Source organism: Aspergillus mulundensis (genome assembly GCF_003369625.1).
Source record: "Aspergillus mulundensis strain DSM 5745 chromosome Unknown scaffold_11, whole genome shotgun sequence".
In the NCBI taxonomy this organism is placed as follows: Eukaryota; Fungi; Ascomycota; class Eurotiomycetes; order Eurotiales; family Aspergillaceae; genus Aspergillus; species Aspergillus mulundensis.
In genome coordinates, this window is record NW_020797899.1 from 854,380 (window position 1) to 867,066 (window position 12,687).

General features: G+C 53.0%; 4 protein-coding genes across 4 annotated transcripts; 3 read left to right on the forward strand and 1 right to left on the reverse strand.

Moving 5' to 3' along the window:
* Window positions 1–325: 325 nt before the first annotated feature.
* Window positions 326–4,669, reverse strand: nte1 (lysophospholipase; the record flags this gene model as incomplete). Its single annotated transcript, XM_026751191.1, has 4 exons — window positions 326–4,163; window positions 4,218–4,463; window positions 4,501–4,535; window positions 4,613–4,669. 4 exons carry the CDS (start codon window positions 4,667–4,669, stop codon window positions 326–328), a joined length of 4,176 nt encoding a protein of 1,391 aa, XP_026600277.1.
* A 1,004-nt stretch (window positions 4,670–5,673) lies between these two features.
* DSM5745_09176 (putative vesicle-mediated transport protein (Imh1)) lies at window positions 5,674–9,632 on the forward strand (the record flags this gene model as incomplete). Its single annotated transcript, XM_026751192.1, has 4 exons — window positions 5,674–5,808; window positions 6,065–6,497; window positions 6,555–9,540; window positions 9,590–9,632. 4 exons carry the CDS (start codon window positions 5,674–5,676, stop codon window positions 9,630–9,632), a joined length of 3,597 nt encoding a protein of 1,198 aa, XP_026600278.1.
* Window positions 9,633–9,944: 312 nt separating this feature from the next.
* DSM5745_09177 (GNAT family N-acetyltransferase) lies at window positions 9,945–10,537 on the forward strand (the record flags this gene model as incomplete). Its single annotated transcript, XM_026751193.1, has 2 exons — window positions 9,945–9,984; window positions 10,053–10,537. The coding sequence occupies 2 exons, from the start codon at window positions 9,945–9,947 to the stop codon at window positions 10,535–10,537; spliced, it is 525 nt and encodes a 174-aa protein (XP_026600279.1).
* A 375-nt stretch (window positions 10,538–10,912) lies between these two features.
* On the forward strand, window positions 10,913–11,914 carry DSM5745_09178 (sugar phosphate isomerase/epimerase family protein; the record flags this gene model as incomplete). The annotated part of the gene is made up of 1 exon (XM_026751194.1): window positions 10,913–11,914. The coding sequence occupies one exon, from the start codon at window positions 10,913–10,915 to the stop codon at window positions 11,912–11,914; it is 1,002 nt and encodes a 333-aa protein (XP_026600280.1).
* Window positions 11,915–12,687: the final 773 nt, after the last annotated feature.

The following is a 12,687-nucleotide window of genomic DNA, read 5'->3' on the forward strand; positions in this document are numbered from 1 at the left end:
TTTTTAATTTTTCTTCTTCCAAATTTTTTGCTCATTTGGCAAAACCTGAGCTGAGCACGCGCCCAGTTACGGGGTGAGTCAAGGGGAGGAGAACAAGAGGTGGTATAGCTGAAGAGTGGGTTTAGCGTAGGCTTGAATGGCACGATAGGGGAGGTTAAGGAAACAGCAATAGGTATGGAGCTACCTACGTATACTCATCTTACAAATCATAGTATATGTATGTTACATTATCAAGCACGCTATCTCTAACAAATCACACATATTGGCTCAAAATACCGAGCGCCGATAACACCGAGTCCGTAACTTCGTGATGAGAGCCGCTAGCTTAGATGCTGGCACGTCGAGGTGCGAGGGTACGCTGAAGCTTCTTCTTCTCTTCCGTTTCCTCCGGAAGTGGCAGAGATCCCTGGCTCTTGAGTTTCTGCAGGAATTCCTTACCATAGACATAACCAACCTGGTAGATTTCATCAAAATTGCCGAACTCAAGAGTTCCATACCGATCGATTGGAGGGCGCATGTAGAGACAGCCGGGGATGTTCTTGGCCCGTTCGAGATTATCAATAGACGAGACGTACGCTAGGCGTGCCTGGATTTCTGATAGGGTTGGGGGATTTGGGACGGACGAGAACGGATTCCAACGGTTGACGACTGACCACATGCCTGATAGGGAGTCGCCATAGCCTTGAGGAGTATTGTCGTCGATGGAGCCAACATCGATTGCGAAAATCACGTCTGCGCCCAGTGTCTTCATGTGGGCTACGGTGAGGTTATCGATGTAGCCACCATCGAGAAGCATGCTTCCCTCATCACAAATGGGCGGAAGAAGACCTGCCAATGACATTGACGCGCGCACGTAACGCCAGACATAGCCAGAAGAGTGGTACTCAGCCCGGGATCGGCTGATGTTGGTCGTATTGCAATAGAACTCGAGCCAGAAATCTTCGATCTGGCTATCCCCGAAAGTCTTGAAGATACCGCGGTTGAACTCATGGCCGGTGGTGTACGACACGGACGGGTAGGTTAGATCCAAGGCAAATCGCCACATACTTCCCATGCGGCCGGCGAACTTCTTTGCTCGGCCGTACATTGGAACTACATCTGCATCTCTGGCATATAACCCGCCAATAAAGGCACCGATTGATGTCCCACCAACAATGTCAACTGGAATTCCAGCCTCCTCGAGAGCTTTGATGACACCCACGTGAGCGATACCTCTTGCACCACCACCTCCGAGAACAAGACCAACGGCCCTGCCACAGAGGCGACGTGCCAAGCGGTGAAAATCACCTTTAAATGGTGTCTGGGCCGAGTAAAGCGGCGTCTGTCGAATGCGACGAGAGGTATATTTCTGAATCTCGGCCTGCAGAATCTGAACTCTTTGTTTGAGTACCGTGCCAAGTCGTTTCGTTTGAGGATGCGACGGCTCAGCTGTTAGTCTAAAAGCCATTTGAATATGGTGGTGCCCTCCATTAATCCACACACGGTTTTTGAGCCACTTGCGTGTAACTCCAGGGGGGCAGTATCTGTCCGCATGTAACAAGACGAGCTCTTTCCGTGCTGTAGTCTTCATACCGAGTAGAAACCTCTCATACTCGCCCACGTTTGGAGAAGACTCCGCAAGACCTACCAAGAGGATACAGTCCGCCTGGCTAATGCACGTCTGCGTCCATGGTGAGTTCACGTTGGTGTCAGCAATGTATAGAACCATCCCATACTTTTCCTCCAAGTCGGCTAGATACTGCGAAAGCTTAAGCTTTCCCATCCTGCTAAAAGCGTGCCGCCCAAGGTGGTTCAGAATAGCCGCTTGGTTCAAGGATGTTACACCGTCGGTGACCCCGATTTGTTGGAGAGCATTCAGTAGCCGATTGCCGAATTCCACGACTGGAACGCCAGTGGTTATGGGAAGAATGCCAACTGTACGCAGGTTGAGAGTTGATGTTGCAGTCTTGACACTACCTGTATTGCCAGGCTCGCCTTGCTCTGTCATGGGATTTTCGACCAAATCTCGCATTCGCTGAGCAATGAGCTTGGAGACCTGGATGGTTATCCCAGTGTGCTCCTGCGCAAGGCTGTTGAAAAGGGACCGAGGGAACTTCGCCAGCTCGGTATCTCGTATGGCGTGCAATGTGGCGGGCCGTGTCGATTCCGTCATGACTTCCAACTCGCCCACACTTTCCCCTTGTCCATGTTCGCCGACCACGGTCATTTTGCCTGCCTTTCCTTCATGAATTGACCGAAGACGGCCGTTTAGAGTGATATAGATAGCATCACTCTCGTCACCCTGGTGATAGATGACTTGGCCGGCATTCACCTGCACCCACTCCAAGGCGAAATCGATATGGAGGAGGAGGCGCGGAAGAAGGCCTGTCAGTCTCTTTGCTAAAGTTAATAGAGCAATTGGATACCGCTCAGCCAGTCTCTCTAGGGACGCGCGCGGAAGGAATCCAACGTAGACATCCGTCTTAGCCACGACGTCGGTATAAGAGCGGTAGGAAGCCATGGCGCCAACATATCCCTGCATTCCTCCAGGTTTAATCATGTAAAGAGACTTCCGAGAAGGTCTTTTGCGCTTATATTCATTGGCGGGAGCTGCAGTAGTGGCGACGCGTGATGTAGCCGTCTGTGTTCGTTTCAACGTTGGGAATGGTTCCTCCTCAGGTTGCGCATGGCCCGGCCTGGACGTCCCGACAAGATCCTCCCCCGTGTCATTAACCTGGACTCCCACGTCTAGGAAGCCGTCGATCACATAATAGAGACCCGGATGTCGTTCACCCTGTTCCACTAGGACTGAGCCTCTAGGAAAGTAGACGATCTCTATGTCGTTGAGTAGCTCTTCCCTGAGATTAACAATCGGTGATGTACCACCAGCACTCGTGACGGACATTGACATCATGGACTCGGTTTCGGCATCCCCAGACCCTTCATAGGCATCCATAAAGCCAAACGCATTGTTGCTGAAAACAGCTTTTTGGCGACGTGAATCATACGAGACTAACTTTGGGGATTCGCCAGAATGACTCCCTTTTCGAAGCGCATCGTGTGAGCGGGGTGTCAAACCGATGCCATTCATGATACAGTCTAAAATCGACTCGCGGAATAGGGTATCTTCGTCGACTGAATCCTTTCTCTGGAGTGAGGAACGACGGAGAGGCGAGTGTTCTTTCTCGGTTAGTGGGGAATGGAGTCTCGGAGTGGTAGTAAACTGCTCATGCCTAGGCCCAAACCTAGAGAGCTGAATGGTGGAGAGTAAGTCCCCAGGACTAACTCCAGCTGTGTCGCGCTCACTGGGAGACCTTTCCGAGTTTACAAAGGAAATAGGTCGCCTTGCCGTCGGCAACTTGGCTTTGAGAGCAGCCTCTTTTCTCATGAAACTGCTCGACCGACGTCTTCTGCCGGCATAAGGGTTGTGTAGTGCAATCCCTCTGGTCACCTCTTCGGAACCCAGACGGTCCTTCTCTTTGAGGAATTTGTCTTTCAGCCGATCTAGAGCTGATCCGCGTATATCATTTGGCAAGTCATATGTTGTGAACCTGGTCATCTGCTTCTCAATTCCGAGGACCTCATCCGTGAGGCCAAGATAGGAGTGGGCCGTTGCGAATGTAACTCTCTGAAGTCGGGTAAGAATCACCTGGACGATATGGGCAGTTGCTCTAGGGTAGAGCCGCGTCAAGCGTCGGAAAGCACTAGCAGGAATAATCGCGATGGTTGTGTCTACCATTGCTCGTGCCACGATGTCGGGGTGAACTGATTTCCTGCGGTTCCCATGCACCCGTTCCGAAGTCGAGCGGCCGTTGTGGCGGTAAAACGAGGTACGGCTTTCTCCTAGATTCAGGGGCGGCACCGGAGGTAGGGATTCCCCGTCACCATTAATGGTTGAGCTATCATCCTCTTGATGCTTGGAAACCCCCATAGGCGATCCATTTAGCTTGCCACCTGGGCTATCCATAAACGGCACGGGCACCCGGGCGGGACTTGGCTGAACGCTGGACATACTTGACTGCGAGTCCTCACTCGCCCTCAATCGGATGTCCTCGGTGAATAAGGATAGTATTGAGAACAAGGATGACATGGAGGCGCCATTCTTCACTTCCGTGAGCAGCTGATACCCTTGTCTCCCATCTCGAGCTTGATCCTCCTCGTCGGAAGACACCTCAAAGACCTCGCTATTCAGGTTGTGCTTTCCACCCCGCATGGATTTGACGAATATCTGTACTAACCCATCCACGACTAGGCAAAACCCTTTCTCTTCCTCAAGTTGGAGGGTCTCGCCCGCAATCAACTTCTTAGTTTGCATTGTGCGTGTCAACTCGTGGAAAACGGGTCTCTCGAGATATCCGAAGACTTTGATCGCGCTTAGAAATTCATCTAAGTAATTGGCCAATCCCGGCTTCGAGTCGCCCTCCTGTACATCGGGGAACAAATCGATTTGCGGTTCCTTGCGCTGAGGCTCCGGGGGAAGGCGACTGTACATATTCAGGAACCGATAGCGGATGAACCAACTGATGGTCGAGACTAGGCCCAGCACGATCAATAGTCTAAAGGTGTTTCAATCGCATGTCAGCAACTACTTCCGCGGGACAATTGTTGAACGCGTAGGGGCAGTAGCTCTTACAATGTAGTGAAATTCATCGTAAACGTCAAGCTCATAGAAAAGAGTGTGAACAGCCATGTTGGCAACGTGATGGTCGAGAAGGTGATTATCCAGTATAGAATACTTGGAATGGTCTGGAAAACCAGGGAAAACACCCAACCGATCCACCCCACCATGGTTGTAGGGATCGAAAGGGACAACACCGGCGGCGGGGGAAGATGGGTAGAAAGGCGTGGGAAGCCGGAGATGCTTGCGCTTATGGCGGGAATCGAGGTCGACAGGGAGGGGGTCGTGGCGACTGAGGTGGTGGTGTCCGGGAGAGAGGACAGTGACGCATGTAGAGAGCCTAGGTCCGGGAGGTTGGGCGAGGGAACACATGCTCCACTGTCGGCCATTCTCACGTCGAAGCTTGGAAGAGACGACGCTAAACCTGGCAGCTACTAGGCAAAGGCCACAGGGCTGCTCCCCCGGCAGCGCTATAATGATCCGGGGTCCAGACAAATCGCGACACCATCGTCAAGGCGAGCCGCAACGTGCCCGCATATGGCCCGTTGGCTGGCTGTCGATCTGCGTTCCTGCGGAGTTGGTTAATCGCGAGGGAGGATGAGCTCGTGATGATCGAGACAGGGCGCGTTGTTATCGCAAAGCCTCCAAAATCTAGAGAGCCACGCGACCCAGGTCTCTTGCTTCTCTTAGTCCAGTCTGAGAGGACTGCAGTGTGGTTGCGGAGCGAAAGACCTGGGCCGTTGATCGGGAACTCCTTCGGCTGGTGCAGCTCACATGATTTCTTTATCATAACGTCTAACAAACGGCCTGCCGAGCAAATCAGTATGCCCAAGTAATAGAATGACAACGATATTTTCTTCATGCATGGCTTTAAGCTAAGCAGGTTGATAATTACTTGGAGTTACACACTATTTAGCTATCGCAACAGAATGTATGTTGCACCTTTGCGGACTATCTAGGTAGTAGTACCTAGGCAAGAGCACCATACGGTAAGATCCGCAGCCACATACATTCACATGAGCAGCTTCGAGGATTTATCCCGGAGCATTGCTACAACCAGAACTAGCGCAAAGAAAATGATACAACAACCGTCAGAAGTGGACTATGGAGTAATTGACCCCACATCAACATTGAAAGACACTGGGCAGTGCCGTTGTGTCTTGGCCAGACTTTCTGCCACTCCGGCCTTTCTCCGCCTGGCCACGTTCCTTGTAAGTTGTAGACTGTCGCTCGGTTTGAGCTCATGCTCTTCCTTCTGCCAGTCTTTTACTTGCTTCTCGCTCTAGTTGTATTATTTCGTCTCTTTCTCTTCTGCCTCTCCCTATTAGTATCTGCTGTGGCCTTGGCCCAAAGGCCCGCCACAGTCATGTTTCAGGTACGTTCGTCAACTCGGCCGGATTTGTCTACTGCTTCTCCGCTCCGAGAGGCTTTGCGGCTCATAGGACTAACAGGCGATGGATTGGATAGCGTCTACGTGAAGCAATAGACTCGCGCATAGCGGAGGAACAGGCTAGACAACGATCATCGCAAGAATCTCTCGCCCGCTCCAACTCCGCTCGACGCCCGCCGGGTCGCAACACCTCCCCAAGCAGACGACCTTCCCGCCCCCGGAGGAATACAGGAACCCCTGTGCGCGGACCCGACCCTACCGAGTTTGAGCAAGAATTCGCTATTGGGGATGATGATGCGTCGAGCAGGTCCGCCACTCCCCTGCCGGAGTCGACGGACACCCCTGAGAACACTCAAGGAGAGAATGCCGAGAAGGCCGAGGGTGCAGCGGATGCAGCAACCGAGAAGGGGAGCATGCCCGGGACAGAGGCAAGCCAGCAGTCGACGGAGTTATCGCCTGAGGTGAAAGCGAAACTGCGCCGGCTGAATAAAATGGAGTCGCGTTACCAGGGTACGTCATGTGATAGAGATGGGTGCTCACCAGACTGCTAATGTCCTCCGCACACAGAGCTCTTGAAGGCATATCGGGCGGCCCATTCTCGTGTCTTGTCGATCGAGCCCTTTGAGGCAGCCCTGCGGGAGAACACGCCGTTGACTTCGATCGCCGATCCCAAAGCGCTAACTGAATACTTCAATCAGATTTCGCTCAAGGGAGACTTGGTGGCGGAGGAGCTCAAACGGGTCACAACTGAAAGAGACGAATTCAAGGGTAAGTTGGAGTCTGCGGAGAGATCCGAGAAGGCTGCGCGGGATGAATTGAACACCTTGAAACAAGCCGCTAGTCGCGAAGAGCAACCGAAAGATGATAAAGATCGCACCACATCGCCGAAGCAGTCTTCCAAAGAAACCAAGGAGGAGTCCGAGGAATTCTTTTCCTTTGACAATGAAATCCCCCGGTTGGAGTCTGAATTGAAGGAGAGGCAAGAAGAGATCGAGAGTCTCAAAGCTCAGACGGAAAACTTGAGGCGCGACTTGTCGGTGGCACGCGAGTCCACCGAGGGTATGGTTCATAACCTCGAGTCTGCTACGCGTGAGCTTACAGAGCTGCGTGATTTCAAGGATAAGCAAGAATCGGATATGGAACAACTGAGGACCTCCAAGCAAAATGAGATGGATGAACTCAAGTCCAAGCTTGAAGCTTCAGAAGCCGTTGTGACCGAGACCAATGCGGAACTCGAGAAGCTAAAGGAGGATTTGCAGAGCAAGACCGCCGAGATAAAAGAGCTACAGGCGCGGGCCAGCAAGTCTGAAGACGCTGATCAGCAGGCAGGGCTGACATTGAAGCTGGACGAGGTCAAGCAGGAAAAGGAGGCCAATGAGAAGCGGCTTGGGGTGCTACAAGGGCTAGTGGACAGTCTTCGAACTCAGCTCAAAGAATCACAGGAAACGTTGTCAGGTCTAAAGGCAAACATGGACCAGAAAACACAAGATTTTGAGAAGTTGAAGAAGGTCATTGACTTCCTTGACGGAAACCTGCAGGACAACGTTAAATGGCAGGAATCCAAGGACAAAGTCACGAACGGCCGGGAAGCCAACTTCGAGGAATTTCGACAGACACTGGCCCCATCGCAGGTCTCGGAACCAGCAAAAGAAAAGCCCGAAACCACATCACAGCCTCCTGCTGCTGCTGCTGCCACAGGAGGAGCGGGCGCGGGTAAGAAGAAAAAGAACAAGAAGAAGAAGGGCGGCAAAGGTGGCGAGGACAACGGCAAGCCGGCAGAAACCGCTGCTCCAGAACCCGCTGAACAAACCGTTCCAGCAGCGGATTCGAGCTCGACCCTGATTGAGCTTGAGAGGAAGGTTGTGGATCTAGAGCAACAGCTGAAAAGCAAGGAAGAGGCAATCGATCGTCTTGATGCCAGATTGAAGGGCGAAGAAGATTTGAAGGAGGAGATTGAGTCTTTACGTGACGATCTTCTTAATATTGGCCAGGACCATGTCGAGGCCAAGGACAAGATTAAGGAGCTTGTGGCAGAGAAGACAGCTTTGGAAGGAACAATCTCCAAGCTGGAAGCAGAGATTACAGATCTTCGAGCAAATGACGCGAAGTCGGCGGATTCCGCGAAAGCTCATAGCGACCTTACGGATGAATACGAAAGTCTTAAGGTGAAGTTTACGACAATTGAAACAGAACTCTCTGCTGCACAGCAGCTGGCGACTACAAGATTCAAGGACGTTACTGAACTGCGCGAGTCCATTCAGAAAATCCAACCAGAGCTTAAGAAGTTGAGAGGCGAGAGTGCAGAGCTCAAGTTGACAAAGGATGAGCTAAAGGCCAAGACAGCAGAGCTGAGAACATTGGAAGGCAAGCATGACGATTTGCAAGCAGAGTTGAAGAGCCTTAAGACTTCAGTTTCGGATCGCGAGACAGAAATAAAGACTCTTAACCAAAAGATTAAGCAAGAGTTGGATAGTCGACTGAAAGCGGAAGAAAATCTGACAGTTGCTCAATCTGACCTGCGTTATTCGGAGAGTAGAAAGCAGGAGGCCATTGAGGGCAAGCAAAAGGTCATGTCGGAACTCACAGCCGCACAGGAGGAGTTGAAGGCAGCGCGGTCACGATTACGTGAATACGAGCAGCAGACAACGCAGCTAAACAAGGATCTGGATGGGCTGCGGGAGGAAATCCAGCTGAAAACAGCTCAACATTCCAGTGCGCAGAGTCTGATGAACAGCATGCGCGATCAGGCATCCGAAATCGGCATGCAAATGAAGGAAGCTCGGGAGCGATGCGAGAGCCTAGAAGAGGAACTAGCAGATGCCCACCGCCTCCTCAGCGAACGGACACGTGAAGGTGAAACCATGCGACGCCTCCTCAACGATATCGAGGGCCGGGCTGAGGCCAAGACCCGCGATTTTAAGGAGAGGATGGAGGCGGCCATTGAAGAGCGTGACCGTGCTGAGGATGAAGCAAGTGCTCAGGGTCGACGTCGGGCCCGCGAACTCGAGGACCTCAAAACCAAGCTTCGTGAGATGGAGAAGGCGTTACGAAGCGCAGAAGAGGACAAGGAGGAGCTGGAGCACTCGCAGAAGGACTGGAAGCGGAGACGTGACCACCTTGAAGCACAGGCAGAGACGGCCACTCAGGAACTCCACGATGTTCAGCAGGCCATGGCACGATTGCGCGAAGCCTTGGATGAAAGCGAGAAACAGGTCCGAGATCTGGAGAAGGAGAAGGCTGAGCTGCGTCGGTCAGTGGAGCAGACGAACACGCGGTTGGAGAAGATGCGCAAGTCAAGTATGCTTGCCGATGATAGCCGTTTTGGAACAACCCCTCAGTCTTCACGTTCATCCATTGATTCTGGATCCCGGAAAGGCGTAACGTCTCCTGTTCCAAAGACGCGCAGCCCGTCCACGCAAAGAAGCGATACGCCCACTGGCAGTATCGACTACATCTATCTCAAGAACGTGCTCCTCCAGTTCTTGGAACAAAGGGACAAGAATTATCAGAAGCAACTAATCCCCGTCTTGGGGATGCTTCTGCATTTTGACCGGTGAGTTGCTCTTTTACCCTGCCTGTACCTCATCACTGACTGGAAATAGAACGGACGAGCAAAAGTGGATGGCGGCCATCACCTCGAAGTAGGCGAGACATAGCCTGCTTGCAGTATAGACACACTAGGGTACATAATTCGTTCTTGTCTTGTCCTATTAATTTGGAGTATTTCAGCATACTTTCAGGATAGAAATGAGATACCAGGCTTCCGATTTCCATTGCTTCCTGTCTTGCAGTACGGACTACGGAGTGGAGCAACGAGCCGATGTCATAGGGCGGAGACCGTTGGACGGATCTCCAGATAAATTCTCTCCGCATTGCTGATTCAACGCTTTACAAGTTACATCCCTTGCCTCTTTCAATCCTCTCCAGCGCATCCTCACAATCAACACCAAGCCCACAATGTCAGACAAGCCAACAATCAGACTCGCCACAGCGGAGGGTAAGACTCGCGCGCGCATTCGCCCCCCACCTATCTATCCATCGCTAACCAAACCCCCTGCCCCGCAGACGTCCCTCTAATCCTGCAATTCATCCGCGAACTCGCCGAGTACGAAAAAGCCCTGCACGAGGTCGAAGCAACCGAGAAGTCGCTCCTCGCAACGCTCTCCTTTCCCGACGACGAGCCAAAGCGGGGCTCCGTGTACACAGCCCTGATCACGCCGCCCGCAACGGCGCAGAACCCCTCGCCCTCCCCCGTCGGCATGGCGCTCTTCTTCTACAACTACTCCACCTGGCGCGCGGCGCCGGGCATCTACCTCGAGGATCTATATGTGCAGCCCGCGGCCCGCGGGAACGGGTACGGGTTCAAGTTGCTGCGGTGGCTCGCGGCGAAGGTGATTGAGGTCAGGGGGCGGCGGCTGGAGTGGAGTGTGCTTACGTGGAATGAGCCGAGCATTCAGTTTTACAAGCAGGTTGGTGCGAAGGCGATGGATGAGTGGTTGAAGATGATGGTTGAGGGGGAGGCGCTGGATCGCTTAGCGGACGGTGCGTGAGCTTGGCGATGGGCGTTTGCATATTTTCCAAATTTCTTTAGCATACTATACCGGAACATCGCGGCTTTGAGGCCGAGGGGGTCCACTGTCTTTATCTTGATGCGGGGGGTCTGGGGTTCTGGCTGGCGTCATTGCAGCATAAGTCCGAGACCGCGCTGGAAATCGATTTCCGGCCGCGCCCAGGGTCGACGTACAAGAACACTAGGGCGCCCTGGCTTGGATAGATATCTAAAACAGACAAAACAGACAACACTGGAGCCTCTAAAGAGCTCGAAGATCAATACAATATTGACTCGGGCTGCACCCAGCGCATTCCCCTTCCCGGAAAATAAGGCCATTGGGGCTTTCTATAGAAGAACAAGCCTTGGAGAATCCATGCCTCTCCCAAACAACATCGCAGTCGGCACCTCCTGCCTGGGCCAGAACCCCGCCCACAGGCTAGACGACAAGATCCGTGCCGCGGCGCACCAAGGCTTCCAGGGCCTGGAAATCGTTTACACCGACCTCTCCCGCTACAGCGAGAGACACAACATCCCCATCCTCACGGGCGCGAAGCAAATCCGGCAGCTCGCCGACGACCTCGGCGTCGTCCTGATCTCGCTCGCGCCCTTCGAGAACTACGAGGGCACAAAGACCCCGCTTGCCGAGCGGCTCGCCTTCGCCGCGCACTGGGTCGATCTCGCGCGCATCCTGGGCGCTTCGTACCTCCAGATCCCCTCGCAGTACGGAACAGACAGTGTTGGCGACGAGGGGGTGATTGTCTCGGAGATGCAGCAGCTCGCGGACCTGGCTGCTTCGTCCTCACCTGTTATCTCCATTGCTTATGAGCCGCTGTCTTGGGGGGTGTGGTACTCGACGTGGGAAGATGCGCTGCGGCTTGCGACGCTCGTGGACAGATCGAATTTCGGCCTGTGCCTGGATACCTTCCACGAGGTGACGAAGTTGTGGGCGAGTCCGTTCACCGAGTCGGGGGTATACCCCGATGGGCCGGAGAAGCTGGGTGCTTCATTGCGTCGCTTTGTGGAAACGATCCCGCTCGACAAGCTGTTTTACGTGCAGCTGTCTGATGCAGAGCGCTTTGATCCGCCATTCTCCGAGAACCATCCCTGGTATATTGAGGGCGAGGCACCTGAGTTCACGTGGTCGAAGCACGCAAGGCCGTTTCCCTTGGAGGCGGAGTTCGGTGGGTATACGCCTGTTGTGGATGTGGTGAGGGCCTGGGTTGTTGAGAGTGGGTTCGGGGGGTGGGTGTCGATGGAGATCTTTGACCGGCGGATGCGCGATGAGAAGTATAAGACTGAGATCGCGGCAGAGAGGGCATGGAGGTCATGGGAGAAGGTCCAGGCTGAGGTTGGGAGGCGGAGGGCGAAGGTATGAAGATTTGGGAAGCTCTAAATCCATTTTTCTTCACTCCATTGGCAATACAAGCATATCTCGCTCGGGCCAGTGGCAGTCAGTACGAGATGGCACCCACCGCGGGATGCCTTCCCCAGCCGCTCTATAGCCATAATCCATTGTAGGATCCGAGCCAGTCTTCCGGTAGACCTAACCACACGCCCAGAGGACAATACACGAGGTCAATAAACCTTGCAGAGCTGGAACTATAAGGGAACTACTAGAAGCAACCTGCAGCTGGCGCTCTGGATGTCTAACCTGACACGGCAGTCAGAGTGGCTCGGTGCCTGCCTTGAAGATGCTCTGGAAACATGAATCTGCATGCAGTCTCAGAGAGTTGTTATTTTTTACCTTTCGTCAATTGGCGAAAAAAAAGAACGAAAAAAAAGATGGTCCCGGAGGGGATCGAACCCTCGACCTTGGCGTTTACCCGATGTTAGTCAGATATTAGCACCACGCGCTAACCAGCTGAGCCACGGAACCAACTTGTTGATTTGCAGCCCTTCGGTAGACTTTATAGGCTATAACAAACTCTTTAGGTAAAACACGGGACTCAAACGCTCATCGTAGATCCAGTATTGCTGACCCGCGCTTTATACAGTGTACCACATCCCATTACCAAGTAGCAATTTATTTCACAATATACTTAAAGCTCTTCAATATGGCAGCTGGGCCGTGCTGTGTGGCCCGCAATAGCGTATGTTATGCCATATATCCATGTTTGTCTGGTGGGAGTAGTGGATATATATCGAGGG